The sequence below is a fragment of the Cebus imitator genome, unplaced genomic scaffold (genome assembly GCF_001604975.1).
Source record: "Cebus imitator isolate Cc_AM_T3 unplaced genomic scaffold, Cebus_imitator-1.0 Scaffold431, whole genome shotgun sequence".
Lineage (NCBI taxonomy): Eukaryota > Metazoa > Chordata > Mammalia > Primates > Cebidae > Cebus > Cebus imitator.
The window spans coordinates 1,449,972-1,470,106 of record NW_016107746.1 but is presented as its reverse complement, the minus strand read 5'-3'; the positions used below and the strand labels follow the sequence as shown (position 1 = coordinate 1,470,106).

Genomic DNA, 20,135 nt, shown 5'->3' with positions numbered 1-20,135 from the left:
ACACACACACCCAACCCTACTCTTACATCACATACAAAATTAACCCTTGGGCAAATGACTTATGACAAAAGTGGCAGAGCAGTGAGTAAGGAATAGTCTTTTCAATAAATATTTCCAGGTCAATTGGTAATCCACATTAAAACAAACATAAAGAGCTCTGACCCCTATCTCACACCAACACAAAAATCAATTCTAGTATCTAAATATGAAAGATAAAACTTCAAAGGTTCCAGAAAATAACTTAAGACAGCATCTCCAAGTCCTTGGGCTTCATTAAAAAAAAAAAAACTGGTAAAATTATCTATACTAATGCTGTAAAACTATCTATAATTGTAATATCTTCAATATCTACAATAATGATTTATAAAACTTCTACCCATAAAAACGCAATAAGAAAAAGCAAACTAGAGATAGAAAGAAGGTACTTGCAACACATTACAAAAATGGCTTCTATCCAGAAAAGTATAAAGAATTCCTATAAATAAGAAGAAGCTAGACAATCCAACAGAGAAACAGGTAACAGAACTTGTAAAGGCACAGCCAATAAACAAATGAAACAATCATCAACTTCATTAGTAATTAGGGAAAAGCACATTAAAACCATTTTAAAAACTGACAATACCATCTCTTGGTGGGACTATGTAGCTATTGCAATCCTAGTTGGAGTATAAATGGGTACAACTGCTTTGAAAATCAGTGCAGCATTCTACTAGAATTTCACATATATATACCCTATCACTTAGTAATTGTCTTATATGTACACATACAACAGAAATATATGCACATGTGCACCAAAAGGAATGTATAAAAATGTATTTAAAAAAACCAGAAAACAATCCAAATATCTTCAACATTAAAATAAATTAACAGTGGTATATTCATACACTTAAATATGCTGCAATGAAAGTAGACTAACTCCAGATACTGCATGGAAACATGGATAATTCTCACGAACATAAAATAGTGAATGAAAAGAAGTTAGGTACAAATGTATGCATATATTTCAATTTACATAAAACCCCAAAACAGACAAAACTGAAATGTAAAACTGAAGAACAAATTAGTTATTACCACTAGAAAAGTGGCAGAAGTAGGACCTTCTAGGGTACAGCAGTGTTCTACTTCTTGAAATAGGTATTAGTTAAGTGGGTGCTGGCTTTACAGTAACTCACGAAACTATGTTCTATTTAGTTTCCATGTTATATGTTACAATTTTACAACAAAAATTAACACTGCATCAAAACTGTGTTTCTTAAATATGGCAAACACATACACAACCTAAGTATATTATAAAGAAACATATGAGAGAAAACAGTAAACTAACTTTCCCTAGATTTAAAATTCAAAGTGGGTTTACATGCTGGCATTGCTGCCAGAAAAACCAATGATTTGGAACTGGAGCAACTCTCAGCCTTCTGTTTTAATTTTACTTATTGCCTCTAACTACTGGTCAGGAAGGTTGGGTGATAGGTATACAGGATCTGTACTCGTTCTGTAACTTTTCTGTAAATAAAATGATTTGAAAATCAAAAAGTAAACATTTTTTATGGGAGCAAAGAAAGTTTATTTACACCAGGTGACACGAGGACAGAGCATTCAACGCTAGTCCCTCTAGCTTCAGAAATGACAGATATTTCAACCAAAGGCTTGATTTCTAGAGCAGAATACATGTATGGTCTGGAGTTTAGCAAGTATGTTGTAAAGTTTAGCTCACAAAAGTCTCATTTTTAATAAAAATTGGCCAACTCTGACCAATGTTCAATGTTAAAAGCAGCTTTAAAGCTAGGGGGAAAAAGTGGGAAAACCATCCTTATCTTATTGAAAATTAACATTCCAGGCCAGGTACAATGCATAGTGGCTCATACTCACAATCCCAACACTTTGGGAAGCTGAGGTAGGAGGACTGCTTGAAGCCAGGAGTTTGAGACCAGCCTGGGCAACACAGCAAGTCTCCATCCCAACAAAAAAATAAAAAATTTAGTTGGGTGTGATGGTGTGTGCCTGTAGTCCCAGCTACTTGGGAGGCTGAGGTAGAAAGATTGCTTGTATCCTGGAGTTTGAGGATGCAGTGAGCCATGACTGCCCCACTGCATTCTAGCCTGGGTGACAGAGCAAGACCTTGTCTCTTTAAAAAAAGGAAGGGAGGGAGGGAGGGAGGGGGAGAGGGGAGAGGACTGGAGGGGAATGAAGGGGAGGGAAGGGCAGGGCAGGGCGGGAGGGAATCTTCCAGTTTTTATAGGAAAGTTTAACTGTTTTCAGTCAAATGTGGTCATTAAAAAAAGGAAATGCCAACAGATAACAATATGATACTGCCAAATTACTATTTTTATAGACACTGGTTTTTCATTTTAAAATTATTATTGTTGCACAATAGCTTTCCTATGATTAATGATAACGTTTAGCTTTTTTCCAATTGCCAACATTGCACGTCAAACAGACCAAGTGCCAATTAGAAAAAAAGAACACGCTAAGATAAAATTGTTACAAGAGCTACAGCTAGTAAATGTAAAACTGAAGGTCTTTTCTACTATGTGTATAGTCTTTTAGAAATTAAGTGACTTTATGTGATAAAATGTACACAGTATTAGAATCTACAGTTCAAAATGCAAAGTTCTAAAACGTAGTAGGGAATACTCCATAATGGTCAAAAGGAAGAGATTCTTAACTTCAATATCTAGATAGTAAGAGGCAAGAAGGTATTTTCCCAAGAGGCTAAATGGATAGAAACAAGTTAAAACAAGAACATTACTGAATGTCAAGACAAACTGGGACAGAAAAGTTATCTTATAAGACAACTTGCCTTTATAAAGCCAAAAACAAAACCACATAGAAACTGGTAATTCCAGAAATACATTTAACACATCAAGGAAAGCAAGTGAAATACATCAAAGATAGAATTGTTACCAACCACTTGATTCTGTTGCTTTAAACAACGTTCCCTGTCTTCAGCATATTTTTTTATCTCTTTATTTCGTATATTCTCTGCTTCTTTCGCTTGAGTAATAAGCATCATTTTTTCTTCTAACCATTTCTTTCTATCGGCATTATATTTCTGTTCAGACTCCTACATATATAAATGGTGTAAGTTATTATCACATGCCTACAAAGTAATCAATGCATGTTTTTATAATATTTTCATACTATCCATTACTTTTCCCCTCTATAAAAACTTTAAGTATTTCACTTTAATGAAAAGATCAAAGTTTCATATTAAAAAAAAAAAAAATTAGCTGGTTTGCTTTCCTAAATTGTATTTCCTTTATAAACTTTATTTTGCTATGAAGTCCTTTTAAATACTTTTATCAGGGAGCTTAAGAAAAAATAAAAAACTTAAATTTCTGAAACACTAAAATTGACTCAAATCTTCCTAAATGCCAAAAAGATAAAAAAGACTTTGTTTGTGGTGGTCATTTCTAACTGGATGTTTCCAAAAATAAAATATTCCTGGGCCTCCAAGATGCCAAATAAAAAATAAGCTGTGCAACAACACAAACATTTACTAAAAGAATATCTAGAAGAGCTGGACAGAGAATACTGTTTATCAGTAATTTTCTTTTTTTTTTCCCCCAATTTATTTATTTTATTGCATTTTAGGTTTTGGGGTACATGTGAAGAACATGCAAAATTGTTGCATAGGTACACGCGTGGCAGTGTGATTTGCTGCCTTCCTCCCCATCACCTGCATCTGGCATTTCTCCCCTTGCTATCTCTCCCCAGCTCCCCACCCCCCCCCGTCCCTCCCCTATTTCCCCCCAACTGACCCCAGTGTGTAGTGCTCCCCTCCCTGTGTCCATGTGTTCTCATTGTTCAACACCCGCCTATGAGTGAGAACATGCGGTGTTTGATCTTCTGCTCTTCTGTCAGTTTGCTGAGAATGATCAGTAATTTTCAAACCGGTACTACAGATTCTTGGGGTTTAGAAGCATATAACAATATATATAAAAAGTCCAAGTAGAACTTCATTTGAAATAAAAACAATACTAAGACTCCTAAAATCACTGTACTACAAAGTATGGCAGTCCATTCCAGGATTACAAAGTTTATAATCTACACTAATGTGATTACATCATCTTAGAACAATGCAAAATACACAAATACTTTCTTTTGTTTTGTTTTAACACGGGGTTTCACCATGTTGGTCAGGCTGGTCTTGAACTCCCGACCTCAGGTGATCCGCCCGCCTTGGCTTCCAAAGTGCTTGGATTACAGGCGTGAGCCACCACGCCCGGCCACACAAATACTTTTTAATGCAAACTTTCTCATTATGGCTGATACATCTTTTTCATAATTAATAATGTATTTATTTTGTTCTAGCTGCTTTTGGAATTTCAAAATGAAAAGGGTAAATTCTAGAATATATAATATGTAATAACAAAAAAAGTATATTTTTGTATTTGTTTTTGGCATATGATTAATACACAGCCTGAATTTTTTTTTAAATTTAGATGCACCAAATCTCCCAAAACCATTATGATATTTTCTTCGGCCACTGTTATGAATGCCACTTCTAATAAAATGTACAAAAAATGGTATTTGGTAAATCCCATGAAAAAAAAGTTTCTCCTATATGTTGTATGTTAAAGCTGAATAGAATATCTTCTATATTCTATTCTATATACACAAAATAGAATTCTATTCTTCACACACAAAATAGAATATCTTCTTATAGTAGAGTTTTATATTTCAGTGTTCCAATATACAACTCTATTCCAATTTATTAATTAAACTTTGAAGAAATTATTTACAGTAATCAAAATAATTCTCCTGATGGTCATTTTCTCCACAGCAGTATTTGATGAGTAAGAAGTTTAAGGAGTAAAAAACTGAGCACAAAGACATTAGAAGTGGTGGTTTAAGAATTAAATATGTAAAATATAAAACTGAGGACCCAGTCACTGTATTTCATTGGCACTTAATAGGTTGTATCTTGGAATTTCTTCCCCATGTCATTTTAATGTGCACTGAAAAGTTATATTTACATATTAACATTTGCCAAGTATTATTTCACTCATATATCTAAGTTAATTACAAAATATAAAATACTGAATTATCCTTTTATTAGAAATACAATGAAGACAGATACATACATACATAAAAACATACATAAAGTCATACCTGTAATTCATCTTGAAGATTACTGAACTTTCTAAGTACATCTGTGTTGTCCTCATGTTCTTTATTTGACCTCCGATTGTTCTTCATTTCCAAATCTTTGCATTTTTCCTTCCATTTTTCCAATTCTGATTTGAAGACATAAAATTATTTTTTAAAGCATATGCAAAAGTTATACCATGTAGAGACACACTTGACAAGGGCTAAAGAAACAAATCAGTAGAGCCCAGATAAAGAACACAGACCAAAATAGGCCTGAGGCTATTCTGTAGTTGAACTTTTAGGAGTTCTTACTAAATTCTTAGTGAAGGAGAACTACAGGGACCTCTTAGGAGCCCAACTGAATAGTGTTCATAGTATAGTATAATAAATTCACTGTCAACCTTATTACATAGGAAACTTCATGCAGTTCTCAAAAAAAAAGGTTTTTCATGTCCATGAAAGTGGCTAGAAAAATATGAAGTCACACAGACTCATTGTCCTCATCCTCATCACAATTTCATCCACCAAAATACAGTTATTGAGTTTTAGGGCTTACAAAGCACTCTTATATTTTTTCATCTCAGCTGATCTTGATAAGAATAATATACAATATGAATCTTCAAGTCAGATGATTTTAAGAAAAGAATAATGTGCAATAGTATATATGGCATTATCATCATCAACCACATTTTCCAGATGAAGAAAATTATGTTGAGTAAGCACAAGTGCCCTGCCAAGATTATATATAAAATGGCATAGGCCACTTTCTAATTCTAAATTTCTTGCCCTTTCTACAAAAATCACACATAACTTTATTATTAGTAAATGTTATGTTTTGCCATATATACTCTAGAAAAACTCTGACAGTATTCTGAAAGCAATGAAATAGAAATATTTATTGAGATCAACAGTCAAGATAATGCTAAAACTCTGACAAAGGTGAAACTCAGTTGAAAGCTTTCTCTTAACATCTGGGGAACATTGCAAGTTACGATACATAACTTGCAATTTTTAATTCGTAAGTTATCATGGCCCTTACTCCTTTACTACATATAATTTTACTGAGATAAAACCATTTTTAACACAGTGGAAAATGACAAGTAATAGGACATTCAAAAAACACCAAATACTTTTCCATTATGAATCACTGTAAATTCATACTACTTTAACAAGGAAAGATCTAGGAATTTTTTTTTTTTTTTAATGAAAAAGTATAGTTAGAGAAATTTAAGTAATCTTGTTTTACCTGTGGCCAGCCTTTCAACTTCCTCTAATTTAGCCTCAAGCACTTGATCTTGTTCTACCTGAGTTTGTTCCTGTTCTTCTAGTGTCATTCGCATGTCTTCAATTATTTTCTCTTTAACATTTAGCTCTAAAAATTGGGGGAGAACATTGTAGAAATTAATAGCCTCTAGATATCCTATTTTTCTTAAGTTCTTCTAAAATTAAAATATATTTTTATTAACTATAATAGAATATTAGTTCCATATAGGCAGAAACTTCATCTTATTCATTACTATATCCTCAGTGTCTACAGCAGTGCTGGTATACATGACATACTAAATATATATTTGGTATAAAGATGGATGCTTGGATGATTGCAAAAGTGGATGAATGAAAAAAGTTTTTTCAGATAAAGTTAACAATTTCTAATACAACTAAACTATTCCAATAAAACTAAATTATTACTATAAACATAGATCTTAGGATTTAGGGGGAAAAAACACTATTTTTAAAAATACTTATTTTCAGTGTTAAATATTCTCAAATCAAAACTAAAATCTTTACCACCTAAAACTAAAAAAGCTCAAGCCCAACTTGAACTGCTTTTTTAATCTCAAGTAATTACTTTCTAGAAAAATATTCAAAGTCAAATATTTCTTTCTATTTTAAATTTTTATTTAAAACCAGCTCCTCAGAAATGCCTTTTGGAAAGCTATTATTACCAGCCTTATTAAAATTCTTTCTGGCCCTTGAAGAATGACTACAGCAATTACTTGTAAGCAACTCTATATTAACCCTGTCTGTAAGAAACGGATAAAGAGAGATCAGTTTGTTCCCTTTGATGATGGCATATAGTAGCAGGTCTCATTTCAGAGAACTCTTACCAACTAAAGGTGATAAAGCTATAAATGCGTAGCTCAATCTCAGGCTGCTTTTAGTAACACAAATGCCCAAAGATGGCTGCCTCAAAGTGCACATAAAGCAAATGTAAAATAAACTAAACAGTAAGAGAAAACTGTATGAGCAGCTTTTAGTATTTGTCCATTGATGTAGGCTTCCAGGTATGCTAGTAAAACAGAATTCCTCCTAGGATTAAAGTTATCTTCATATCAACATATAAATCTTTTCTTTCAAAAAGCATGATTTTAAAATATATTCATATTACACAATTAATTATAATTTTATTCAAAGAAGTCCCTCCCTTTTACACTTTGCATTTTGACTCTAAACTGAGGACTAGAAAAATGAATCACAAATCTAGTTATCAAGAAATTTCCAGAACACCAATGATAACCTCACTGATGGCTAGTCACCTATTATTTGAAAGCTAGCAAACTACAGCAGTAAAGGAAAAAAGAGAATTATCTAATCAGTCATTGCCTACAGTAATTTACATTTTATTTCAGAAAAGAACCCCAAAATACACAACCAATAAAATGGAAAATAAAGCAAAGAAGTTTGAGATAGGTATCTCATTATAGCTATCAAAAGATATATCTAAGGATAGCTATGAGCTATCATAGCTAAGTAAATGACTTTCAAATGAACAAGTAATCAAGTGCTTCACATTCAGCATTTGCTTACCATCCCCAAGAAAATTAAAAATATAAGTTTAGTCAAAAACTTGCACATAAATGTTCGTAAAAGCCAAAAGTGGAAACAACCCAAATGTCTATCAACTGATACATAAATATGTGGAATATTATCCAGCCATAACAAGGAATAAAGTACTGATATATATACAATATAGGGGAAATTTGGAAACATTATTCTAAGTAAAAGAGTCAAACACAAAAGGTCACATATTGTATGAACTGATCTAACACGAAATGTCCATAATAGGCAAATTCATATAGACAGAAAGTAGATTAGAGGCCAACAGGGGCTGGAGAAAGGGGTGAATGGGGTATGACTGCAAAGGGTATGGGGTTTCTTTTTGAAGAGGCAAAAATGTTCACTTTTGTCACTTTACATTACTATAAACAAATAGTAATTAGATGTTGATGGATGCACCATTCTGTGAGTAGAAAGTAAAGCCCACTAAACTGTACACTTTTAAAAGGTAAATTTTATGTTATTTGTATTAGATCTACATTGTTTAATAATTCAATATTAAAGACAGGTAAATGAAAGGCATTCAGCAAACAAACAGAAATTTAGGAGGCAGGGAAAGCCTTAAGAGTTGAAGATATAGTTTTGTTTGTTGTTTGTAGGGAAATGTTTCATACACAACTAAAATCATAGGAGCATTTTTTCTCTAAGGGAGAAAATGAAGAAATAAAAGATGATGATATCTTAATCAGGAAAGTTGCCAGAGTGGCTGAGACTCACTCTGAGACAACGGTGGTAAATAGTACAGAATAAATTATAAAGCTGAGACAGCAGAATTTCAAAAAAGAGGAGCTATACCCCTTTGTATTTAGAAGAAGTACACTACAATAAATACTACTTTATAAACATAACAGAGGAAAAGAAGAGTGTACAATAACATCAAATTAATAAATAAATAAAAAGCAGGGATTGCAAAATGCTGGTAGATTTTAAAATATGTAGGCTACAGGTGACTTAGAAGCAAAGAAAGATGGAAGTCAGATTAAAGTAGTCACGGTGGGCCTATGCCACTTCTCCATATTTGGCAAAAAAACCCAAAAATTTAAATATGATAAAACTATAGGACATTCTAGTCCAACGGTAGACTTTTTCAGAATATTTAAGATGTGTCCACATTCACCAACGGGGACAAAGAAGCCAAAGTAAAGGGGAATCCTAAACGATAAATATGAACTATCTCCTATGAAAATAGTACTGTGTGCAGAGATATAGTTTCACATCCAAGTTATCCATCAAGTTAACCCCACCAATGTACAAGTCAGCTAAATAAGTAATAATCTGCTCATCTTACCCTTTCTTTCGTTGCCTAAGTACAAATAACATGGATTAGTAAAGAGCCTGAGACTTAAGACTGAAACAGACCTGGGTTCAAATCCTAGCTCTCTCACTCACAGAATAAAGAAATTAAGGAGTGAGTAATACAGAGGAGAAGAGTCTGTATAATTTTAATAAAAGAAATATGTATCATCTATAAAAGTAATTTTGTGGCCAGGCACGGTGGCTCATGCCTGTAATCCCAGCACTTTGGGAAACAGGTGGGTAGATCACCTGAGGTCAGGAGTTCGAGACCAGCCTGGCCAAATGGCGAAACCTTGTCTCTACTAAAAATACAAAAATTAGCCAGGTGTGGTGGCAGGTGCTTGTAATCCCAGCTAGCTACTCGGGAGGCTGAGGCAGAAGAATTGCTTGAACCAGGAAAGCGGAGGTTGCAGTAAGCTGAGAACGCGCTACTGCACTCCAGCCTGGGCGACAAGAGTGAAATTGTCTCAAAAAAAAGTAATTTTGTAATATTTGAAACAATAAATCAATATAATCTGAGTAAGAAAAGCATAATTCATAACTCAGCACCTAGGATTGGAATCTAAATTATTAAGTGGCTTTTAAAATCTTTTTTAAAATCCTGTTTTTTTAATTTAAAGATATTTTATTTGAAGTATATTCTTTACACAATTTTGTCCAGAAATCTATGCCATTCATTGTGATCTATATAAAACTTTGACTGGCTTTATTCTTCACAAAATACCGGCCATTACAAGAAATCAATGTTGCTTTGACTGAGTATTTGTTTTATTTTTCTAAGAATAAAGTTTAAGTTAATAAGCTATTCATCAGAATCACTACTTTTCTCTTTTGATAAAGCTACATCTTATGTTGCCTTTACTTCACTTCAGAATTTTCAAAGAAAAATGTTAAACAATTCTTATTGCGACTACCTATTTTGTAATCGTTTTAGTACTGGAAGTGATACGGGAGGTGCGCAGGGAAGTGCTGGGTACAAAAAGGCAGGGTCCCTGGTGAGGGCTTCACCCTCAGGCCTGTGCCCACAGACATAATTGAGGAGAGGCACTCCTGTTTCCACACCCAAATGTTGCATTTCCCAAGACCAGCCTGGCACTCCTGTTTTCACATCCAAATGCTGCATTTCCCAAGACCACGCCCCCATCCTGTGCCTAGAAAAACTCCAAGACCCTAGCAGGCACACACACACAAGCAGCTGGATGACTAGAGGAACACACCAGCAGAAGAACACACTGGCAGATACCAGCAGATGCTGGCAGGCCATCCACTGTGAGACAACACGGAACTCAGTTGGGGGCGGTCAGAGGTGAGTCCAGCCACCCAGGATAAGACCACCTTTCCGCTCCATCCCCTTTTGGCTCCCCATTCATCTGCAGAGAGCTAACTCCACTCAATAAAACCTTGCACTCATACTCCAAGCCCACATGTGATCTGATTTTTCCAGTACACTAGATTAAGAACCCTGTGATACAGAAAGCCCTCTGTCCTTGCGGTAAGGCAGAGGGTCTAATTGAGCTGATTAACACAAGCTGCCTATGGATGGCTAAACTGAAAGAACACACTGTAACACATGCCCACTGGGGCTTCAGGAGGTATAAACACTCAACCCTAGACACAGCGGTAGGGTAGGAGCCCACACTCAAGACCTGCCATCTGCATGCTCCCACTAGGGGGTTTGAATTGCGGGGCACCAAGAAGCAAGCCATACCCCTATCACATGCCCTGCAAGGGGGGAAAAGGGAACTTTTCCCATTTCAGAGGTACAAACTTGTTACTGACCTTTGCATGCTCTCTCATACTGTTGTATAGCTTCTTCCACTTTCTGATTATTTAACTGCTCCTACAAATTGAAAGAATATGAATTAAATACAAATTAACTTAAAAACACAATATTTAACAGTGGATCCTGAAAACAGGGCTCAATATTAAGTTTCAAACCAGTCTCCTATAAAGCTGGCATACCAGCTGGTACCTGTCTTAAGCTTCCAAGTTTCTTTCATCTTGGAGAAAAGAGTAGGGTGAGAGCAGGAAAAGATACAGAGGGCAAAAAAATATATACTTTTAACCTATATTATGACCCAGTTATTTTACTTAACATTTTAGGTAAATGTTTTCTCACAAACCACAAAAAGCAGAAATAAGGGAAAATCAAGTTCTATGCATTTAACGTAGAAGGAACAAGAAAAACCATTAAAAAGTTCGTCATTGATAAACTCAAAATGCAGGAAAAAAAGAGTTCTCCACCCCTTTTACCTAGAAAGTAGCTGCAAGATTTGGATTAAAAAAAAAAAAAAGCTTTAAGAGGCAAGATTAAATTATGAGGACCAGAGGGCCTACACTTCTAGTTTTAACTTATCATATAATCCAAACCTCACCCCCAAACTCATCTGATGTCACCACTGTTCCTCACTTTGTAAGTCTGAGTGTGAATCATTGCAGAACATGAAGCTCTCAAATTCTATTGTTATAGAATGCTTTATTATGATTATATTCAGTTAAGAATTAAAATCATGTATTTATACCTGAATATTAGTTTTGCTTCATTTAAAAGCAAACATGAAAATAATATAACGAATTTATATTTTTTTATTGTTGCCTCATCCATTTGGTTGATACCAAGCAAAAAATAACCATATACAGTAAAGGGATTTTTGCCTTTTAAGTATCATTTTTGAAAGGAATTTGTTGTAAGACCTGGACTACTTTTAGTTTCTTTGCATTTTATTTCAAAATAATTTTAGCTTTAATTTAGCTTTGCAAGAGTTCCAAAGACAACTGTATAACCTCAACTCAGCTTCCCCTAATGTTATCATATTACACTCCCATGGTACATTTATCAAAAAAAGTCAAGAAATTAATATTGGTATACTACTATTAATTACACTGCAGACTTCGCCACTGTTTACCACTTTTTCCACTGCTGTCCCTTTTCCACTCCAGGATCCCATCCAGAATATAACATCACCTTTAGTCATCATACCTCTTTAGTCTTGTCCAATCTTTGCTAGTTCCTCAGTCTTTACTTGTCTTTAATGACCCTGACACTTTATACTTCATACTGGTCAAGCATTATGTAGAACATCCGCAATTTGAGTTTATCTGAAGTTTTCTCATGAAAAGACTGAGGTTATAAATTTAGGGAAAGAATACCAAAGAGGAAAAGTGCCCTTCTGGTCACATCAAACCAGGAAGCACATAGCATCAATATGACTTACTAATGGTAATGTTATTCTTAAACCCTTGGTTAAAGTGGTATCTGCTACGTTTCTTCACTACAAAGTTATTATTATTTTTTTTCTTTTCCATATTTGTTAGAAGAGAGTCACTACTGGCCGACTTAATTTTATCTTATTTCTTCTTTTTTGCCTGTTTAATTTTAAATAACTTATTTCTAGATTCTAGAAAAAGTCAAAACAGAATGTTATTAAAAACAAACTTGTACATTTTGTGTACACTATACCAAGAGAATGCACTTTAATCATCTTTTAAAACTGTTTACCTTGAGTTGCTGAATGGTTCGCTGTTTCATATCTATTTCCTGAGAACACTGGTTTTTCTTTTTCTCTAGTTCATTAATTTTAATCCTCAGTAATTTCTCCTCATCACGCATTATGGATACCTACAAAGTAATATTTATAAAACAAATGGAATATTTTAAAAATATTAATTGCTTTTTGTTGTTTAAAATTCATGGCCACTATATTCAAAGATTCACACCCTTTAAAGTCTAAAAGAAAAATAAGACTCTAATATACTATAAATCAAACATACTACAGCTTCAAATTATTAGCAAATGTTTTAATACTCTATTGAAGAATGTATATGAAAAACTCAATTTCTTGTTCCATTATCTTAAGAATCTCAAACTTTGTAAGTTCTCTCAAAAAAGGATCATCATAACATCTGTATGTAATAGCAAAATAATAACCAAGGAAAAATCAATAAAGATATTCTGAGGAAAAAATACTGATTCAAATTTCCAGTTTATTGAGTAATATAATCTAGTAATACAAGAAATACTTTAAAAACTAATAATAACATGCAGGGAAGAAAATGGAACAATCACAATGTCAAAAGGTACCCACGCAAGTGAGGGTCAATTGATTTCTGCTGTTGCCAGTAACCTAATTCCATAAACATAGAGAAATCAGAGGTACTATGGACTAATATGTAATTCCTCACCCAAAAAACTAAGGTAGGTACATCCTTATACTAGTTTCCATCATAACAATCCTCTCTGGAACCTTTCAGTACATCTTGCCAGGATTTCCAGAGGGAAGTTATCTGACTGGCAGCAGAGCCTTTTCTTCTGGACCTTTGTGGAGCTTTACTGCCAAAACTCCATTTTCACACCTGCTAGAGAGCTCAAAAACTGAAGGAAATTAAATGAAAAGATGTCTTATAAAAAGCATGGAGATGCCCTTATTATAGTAGCTCAGAGTGGTATGGTTTCAGAGGATTCTTACATTGTTTTAAGCTTTATATTCCAATATTACATACATGATAATCATATATTCATATTTACTTATTTTGTTTAAAAATATGAGGCTTCAAGTAATAAACACCATCTTCATCAACGATACAACTGACAATAACAGAGGCTATGTGTTGTACAAAGATGCATGTGAGGACTGCCTCAGTTTCCATTGTGGCTCTAGCACTTACTGCTGAGTGAATTTAGACAAGTCATATAGTAGTTCCCCCTTATCCACAGGGGACATGTTTCAAGATCCCCAGTGGATACCTGAAACACTGGATAGTATTTCAAGGTTCCCAGTGGATAGTACTAAACCCAGATGCCATCAATTGAAACACATTTCTGTTCACATCCTCCACCCACAAATTTAATGCCTTTTCCATCTTAGCTAAGCAATTATCATGAATCGTGGCCATAACTTTTGCAGTGAGGTGCACAAACAAAACTAGCATAAATTTCTTTTTCCTTCTTCACAATTTCACAGATGGAAGATTTGTTCTTACCACAGATATTAGCAACCTCAGATTACAGTATTTTTTTCTTTATTAAGAACTTTTACCTTTTCACTTAAGGGAAGCCCTTTACAACAACTTTTTGGCTTATTTGAATTGCCAGCATACCTACTTTTGCATGTTGGGACTGTTATTAAGTAAAATAAAAGTTACTTGAGCACAAACACTGTCCCTGATGCCATAACAGATGATCTGATAGTTGAGATGACTAAGTTTTAATAGGTAGCACAAACAATGTGGATACGCTAGACAAACAGATAATTCCAACTCTAGGCAGGACAGGACAAGATAACCCAAGCTTTCAACACACTACTCAGAATGACCTGCAAGTGAGTTGTTTATTCCTAGAATTTCTATTTAGTATTTTCAGCCCACAGTTACCCACAGGTAACTGAAACCACGAAAGCAAAACTGCTGGTAAAGGGAAACTACTGGGTCTCTCAATGTTTGTTTTCTTTATTAACAAAATGGAGGTTAAAAACAGTATCCAGGCAGGGCGCAGTGGCTCACGCCTGTAATCCCAGCACTTTGGGAGGCCAAGATGGGCAGATCACGAGGTCGAGACCAAGACCATCCTGGCCAACCTGGTGAAACCCCGTCTTTACTAAAAATACAAAATTAGCCGGGCATGGTGGCATGTGCCTGTAGTCCCAGCTACTCGGGAGGCTGAGGCGGAAGCATCGCTTGAACTCAGGAGATGGAGGTTGCAGTGAGCCGAGACTGCGCCACTGCACTCCAGCCTGAAGACAGAGCAAGACTCTGTCTCAGAAACAAAACAACAACAACAACAACAAAAAGTGTCTATATCTAATACAGTGTGAGAATTAAAGAAGATAATATGGCAACTCAGCATAGTAGCAGGCCTAGACTAAGTTGCTACAATTATTATTATCTGCCTTAAAACTACACATTTGAGAAATAGAACACACTTTTAATACCCATCACTAGAGTAATGTTAAATAGTCATCTATACAGAGGGGGATCCTCAGCCTCCTGGCCACAGACCAGTACTGGTCCATGGCTTGTTAGGAACTGGGCCACACAGCAGGAGGTGAGTGGCAGGCAAGGGACTGAAGCTTCATCTGTATTTACAGCCACTCCCCATCGCCCACATCACTGCCTGAGCTCTACCTCCTGTCGGATCAACAAAGGCATTAGATTCTTGGGAATCCTATTGTGAACTCTGCATGTGATGAACCTAGGATGCACATTCCTTATGAGAATCTAATGCCTGCTGACCTGCCACTGTCTCCCATCACCCCAGGTGGGACCGTCTACTTGCAGGAAAACAACCGCGGGGCTCCGACTGATTCTACATTATGGTGAGTTGTATAACTGCTTCATTATATATTACAATGAAATAATAATATAAATAAAGTACACAATAACTGTAACGTGTTTGAATCATTCTTAAAGCAGCCCCCACCCCATCCATGGAAAAACTGTCTTCCACGAAACCAGTTGCTGATACCAAAAAGGCTGGGGACCCCTGATCTATACAATAAAATATTACTTGAAAGGAGGTACCTTTATAAGTAGCAATACGAAAAGATCTTAAAAATACAATAAATTAAAAAGTAGCCAGGGCATGGTGGCACACCTGTAGTCCCGGCTACTAGGAAGGCTGAGGTGGGAGGATTGAGCCCAGGAGTTCATGGTTACAGTGAGCTACATGATCACACCATTGCACTCCAGATTGGGTGACAGGGCAAGACCCTGTCTCAAAACAAACAAAATACATAAACTTAGAAAAAAAGCCCCCTTTTAATCAGACCTGGATTTATGCTAATAAAATAGCTTTGAGTGAGGCTCCTTTGAAATAGCTTAAGGGTGGGGATAATCACCAAAAGACCAAAAATGATTAGAGAGTAGAAATTCCAATCCCACCCATGGACCTCTATGGAAGAGAGGAAGGCTGGAGATTGACTTATAAAAACTATTGTACAGTGAGATTCAGTGTCTCACTTGGTGAGCACATTGAGGTCTTCGGAGGGTGGTACACCCTGAGAGGGCACAGAAGCTCTCCACCACCCTCCATCCCCCATAACTTGTCCTGTGTATCCCTTCTAGTTGCCTGTTCTTGGGTTGTATCCTTTATAATAAACCGGTAAATGTTAAAAAAAAAAAAATACAGCATAAAGAAAAACTACACTTAAAAAAGAACAGCACAATTAAAATATGAACAAATGACTTCACAGAGCAGAAAGTGGGACAGATAAATAGCAGAAGTATGATTAGAAGCTGAACTTCATTAGCAATCAAAAGAATACAAATTAAAACTACCATATAAGATAACCCTTCATATCATCTCACCCAGTAATTCCCCTCCTGTTATATAAACTTTTGCACATGTGTACCAAGAGCATTAGAGGATATTCATGATTTCTATGGGCAAAAAAATAATAAATAATCTAGATGTCATCCACAAGAGACTAAATAAATTGTGGTAAGTCATACAACAGAGCTACTATACAAAGCTACTATACAGAGGTGAAAATGATTAATTACAACTGTACAAAATAAATCAATCTCAGAAATATGTGAAAAATAGAAGTCTGAGAAGAACATGCTGTTTAGATTTTAAAAACAAATATGGTTAAATTATATTTTTTAAAGTTTAGATAAACACAGCATTCAGTGCAGTCACTTTTATAAGGTAGAAATAGCACTTGTGGTATTAATATTTGTCAGACCTTACACATTTAAGTATTCTTTAGTAACTATCTCAAAGTGAAAAAAAAAAGTGTTCCAACCTTTAGAGAAAGTCTAAGTATGACAGAAAATGATGTGGTCATAAAAGTAAATGGGAAAGAGGGATAAGTGCAGAGCAAAAAAGAAACTGGTAACATTTGATGCCATGAAGGTAAACTTGGCAGCTGGGACGAGTGGGATGGATTTTTTTCTCACTGAATACATCTTATTATATTTCAAATTTGGAATGAGATTGCATTCCCTATTTAAAAATTAAATTATAAAAAAAACTAAAAAAATCGTACTGCACATTCTCCTAAGCACTATCTGCAAACAAAAGGTGCTTTCCATTTTCTAAGGACTTATATTTAGCAATTCTTAAAGAAGAAAGAGGCTAATCTTTCACAAGGCACATATCTTTCTTCATGTTGGACATTCTTCAGCTTGTTTAAATTGGCTAAATTTTCTCTCATGAAGTAACTGCTCTCATAATTTTAAGAAAAATTATGAAGTGGATAAATGTTCTGTTCAATTCTAAGATTAATGTCTAAGCTTGCTATATAAGGAAAACAATCTTACTCAGATTAAACTGGCCACATAACTTTTCAAATAACCTACCTCTTTCTGTACTTGTTCAATCTGCTTTTTGGCATCAGTCAGTTTCTCTTTCAGCTCAGCATAATCTTCTTCCTTCCTCTGAAGATCTGCTTTCAGATTCTGGGTAAGAGCAGAGCTTGAAGAGAGTTCCTCTATCAATCTAAAAAACATAAACCACTTTTCTATGGTAATGCACCATTAGCCACATAGAATCATACATGTAAAATGGCAACAATATTTACAAAATTATGTCTTTTCACAAATTTGGAATATCCAAACTGTGAAGGAGTTCTTCAGAGAGGATTTCAAATGATTTTTATAAACACATCTTTTCATATAATCTATGGCTCCAAACGTTTATATGGACAAAGTTCAAGGTCTTCACTCATCATACATGCTGTGCTTTAGCAGATTAAGTATGACCATCTAATTGTTTAAAAGCTACATAGCAAAATGAATGCTGTGTATTTTAAAATATTTTGAATAACATTTAGCTTACTTTTCTGTTTCTTGCCTGTTGATTTCTTTTTCTTCTTCTTTTAATTGAAGTAAATGCTTCACAGCTTGCAAATTATTTGTTAATTGTGTGATTTCTTCTTTCAATTTGACTTCCTTTACACTTAAATCTTTGGTGTTTTTGATAGAATCCTGAAGATGTGCTTGCAATTCCTTCGTATTTCTTTCTAGCTTTAAGATGACAGATTCCTTTTCCAAAATGTCTTGTTCTAACTTGGCTGAACGACTACATTCATCTTTCTGAGTCTCTAAGATTGTTTCAAGTTCCTTTATTTTTGTCTTATAGCAATTAACAGTCTGTGTAAGTTCTGAAAGTGCTCTCTTTTCTTTAACTACATGCTGTATTTGAACATTTTTTTCTTGCAATTCTTCTTTCAGCTGCTGTATAAGAGTTTCTTTTTCTTTTAGTAGGTCATCTTGGTTTTGATGTTCCTTCTCCTCTATTTTTAGTCTATTGTTTTCAACCTTATAGCCTTTTACTTCTGCCTGCAATTTTTCAATTTGTTGTTCCAGTTCCTGAATCTCATGACTTTTTTTGGAGGAGGCCTTCACAATCTCCTTACATTCTTCCCAAATAGCTTCAATACTAGAGTGGAAAGAACTTTCCCTACTGGGTTCCTGAATTCGATATTCTTTAACTTGCTTACTTACCAAATAAGCATTACCTAAAAGGTGTAACTGTGTGTTCGGAAAATTATCCTCCCCAGAATCATTTGACAGATCCCTGAGATTGAGCAAATCTATGTTTGAGATCTGAGAAATTGAATCAAGAGTACGTAGTTCATCTATTTTCGTGTGCATTAATTTTATCTGTGAAACATTATTTGTAATGCTTCTTGTAGCAGTTTCTATCTCCTCTGACAGTTTCATGACCTTTTCCTCCAGTTCTTTATTTTTACTTTTCTGCACATGTAATTCTGCAACTGCACTGTCATAATTTGACTGAATTTGTTGGACCTCTTTACTTAAAGTTAAATTGTTTTTTTCAGAAAGAGAAAGTTCCTGCTGCAAACAAACAATCTGTTTATTTACTTCTGCTTTTTCTTCCTTTTCATTTTTAAGTTCATTCTCAATATTGAGTAAAAGTCCTTTCAGTCCTTCATTATTTTCTTGTAAAACTCTAATGTCTTCATCTTCTGTAATGTTCTGTTGCATTTCTTCACTTTTCTTTTGGTCTTCAGTGATAGCTGAACTAACATGGATAGATCCTTTAAAAATAAGAAAAGTGTTATTAATCTAGCAAACCTTAATAAAACAAAAAGTCACCATACCATATAAGCCAATATTCAAACATACAAAACATGTAAAAGTAAACTTCCAATTAAAATGAAATAAACTACTGAGAAAAAAAAAAAAAAGGTTACAAAACATGTGTAGGAGCCCATTTATGTAAAAAATATTCTTTTACAAGGTAATACAGACAAAGTTAGCAAAGGAAAAAGCTGTTGAGAAAAAAAAAACAAGTTACATAACATGTGGTATAAGCTCATTTATGTAAAAATTATTATTTCACAAGGTAATACAAAGTTAGCAGAGAAAGTACCCCAAAATGATGGCAGCTACCTAACTCTGAGTAGCATTACCAGCTATTTCTAATTTTCTAACTTTCCGTATTATTTAAATTTTTTTAGCACAAATCTTTATTTAATATCATTTTAATATGGGACAGAGGGGAGAAGATGACAATGAGAAACCCTAGGCAGACATCACATATCCTAAAGAACGGTTTTAAACTACAATTATATTGTGGATTTTACTATATTAGTGATAGGCAAACTGAATACCTTAAATTTTCATAGGTAAAATTAGAAGAGAAATGGTTAAAACTCTGGGAATTCATATAGTACAGCCTAACTAGCTGGATAACCGCCAATAAACTGCTTCATACTATGACTGTTTCCTCAAATGTGAAATGGAAATAATCATACCACCTATCTCAGAGTTGTGAAGATCAAGATGACAAATGAGTTTACAACACTGTGCATTGGATAGATTTAACTATTAATAGAACCCAAAAATCTATACAGAAGAATTCAACTAATTGAAAATGCGTAAGTTTGCTTTTTTCAGGCTTAATATCTGTATTTCCAGAATAAGGATATCCCTACTTGACC

The 20,135-nt window shown here is 34.5% G+C and overlaps 1 protein-coding gene across 1 annotated transcript in view; it reads right to left on the bottom strand.

The window, feature by feature from the left end:
• The window catches only part of KIF20B (kinesin family member 20B), a 67,493-nt gene that overhangs the window by 11,826 nt on the left and 35,532 nt on the right, over positions 1-20,135 (bottom strand). Inside the window, exons 20-26 of the mRNA XM_037731916.1 lie at positions 18,005-19,229; positions 17,527-17,665; positions 12,728-12,847; positions 11,008-11,068; positions 6,341-6,466; positions 5,116-5,240; positions 2,909-3,064 (exon numbers count right to left, since the gene is read on the bottom strand). Of these exons, the coding sequence (XP_037587844.1) occupies positions 2,909-3,064; positions 5,116-5,240; positions 6,341-6,466; positions 11,008-11,068; positions 12,728-12,847; positions 17,527-17,665; positions 18,005-19,229 (1,952 nt within the window). The remainder of the gene's footprint in view (positions 1-2,908; positions 3,065-5,115; positions 5,241-6,340; positions 6,467-11,007; positions 11,069-12,727; positions 12,848-17,526; positions 17,666-18,004; positions 19,230-20,135) is intronic.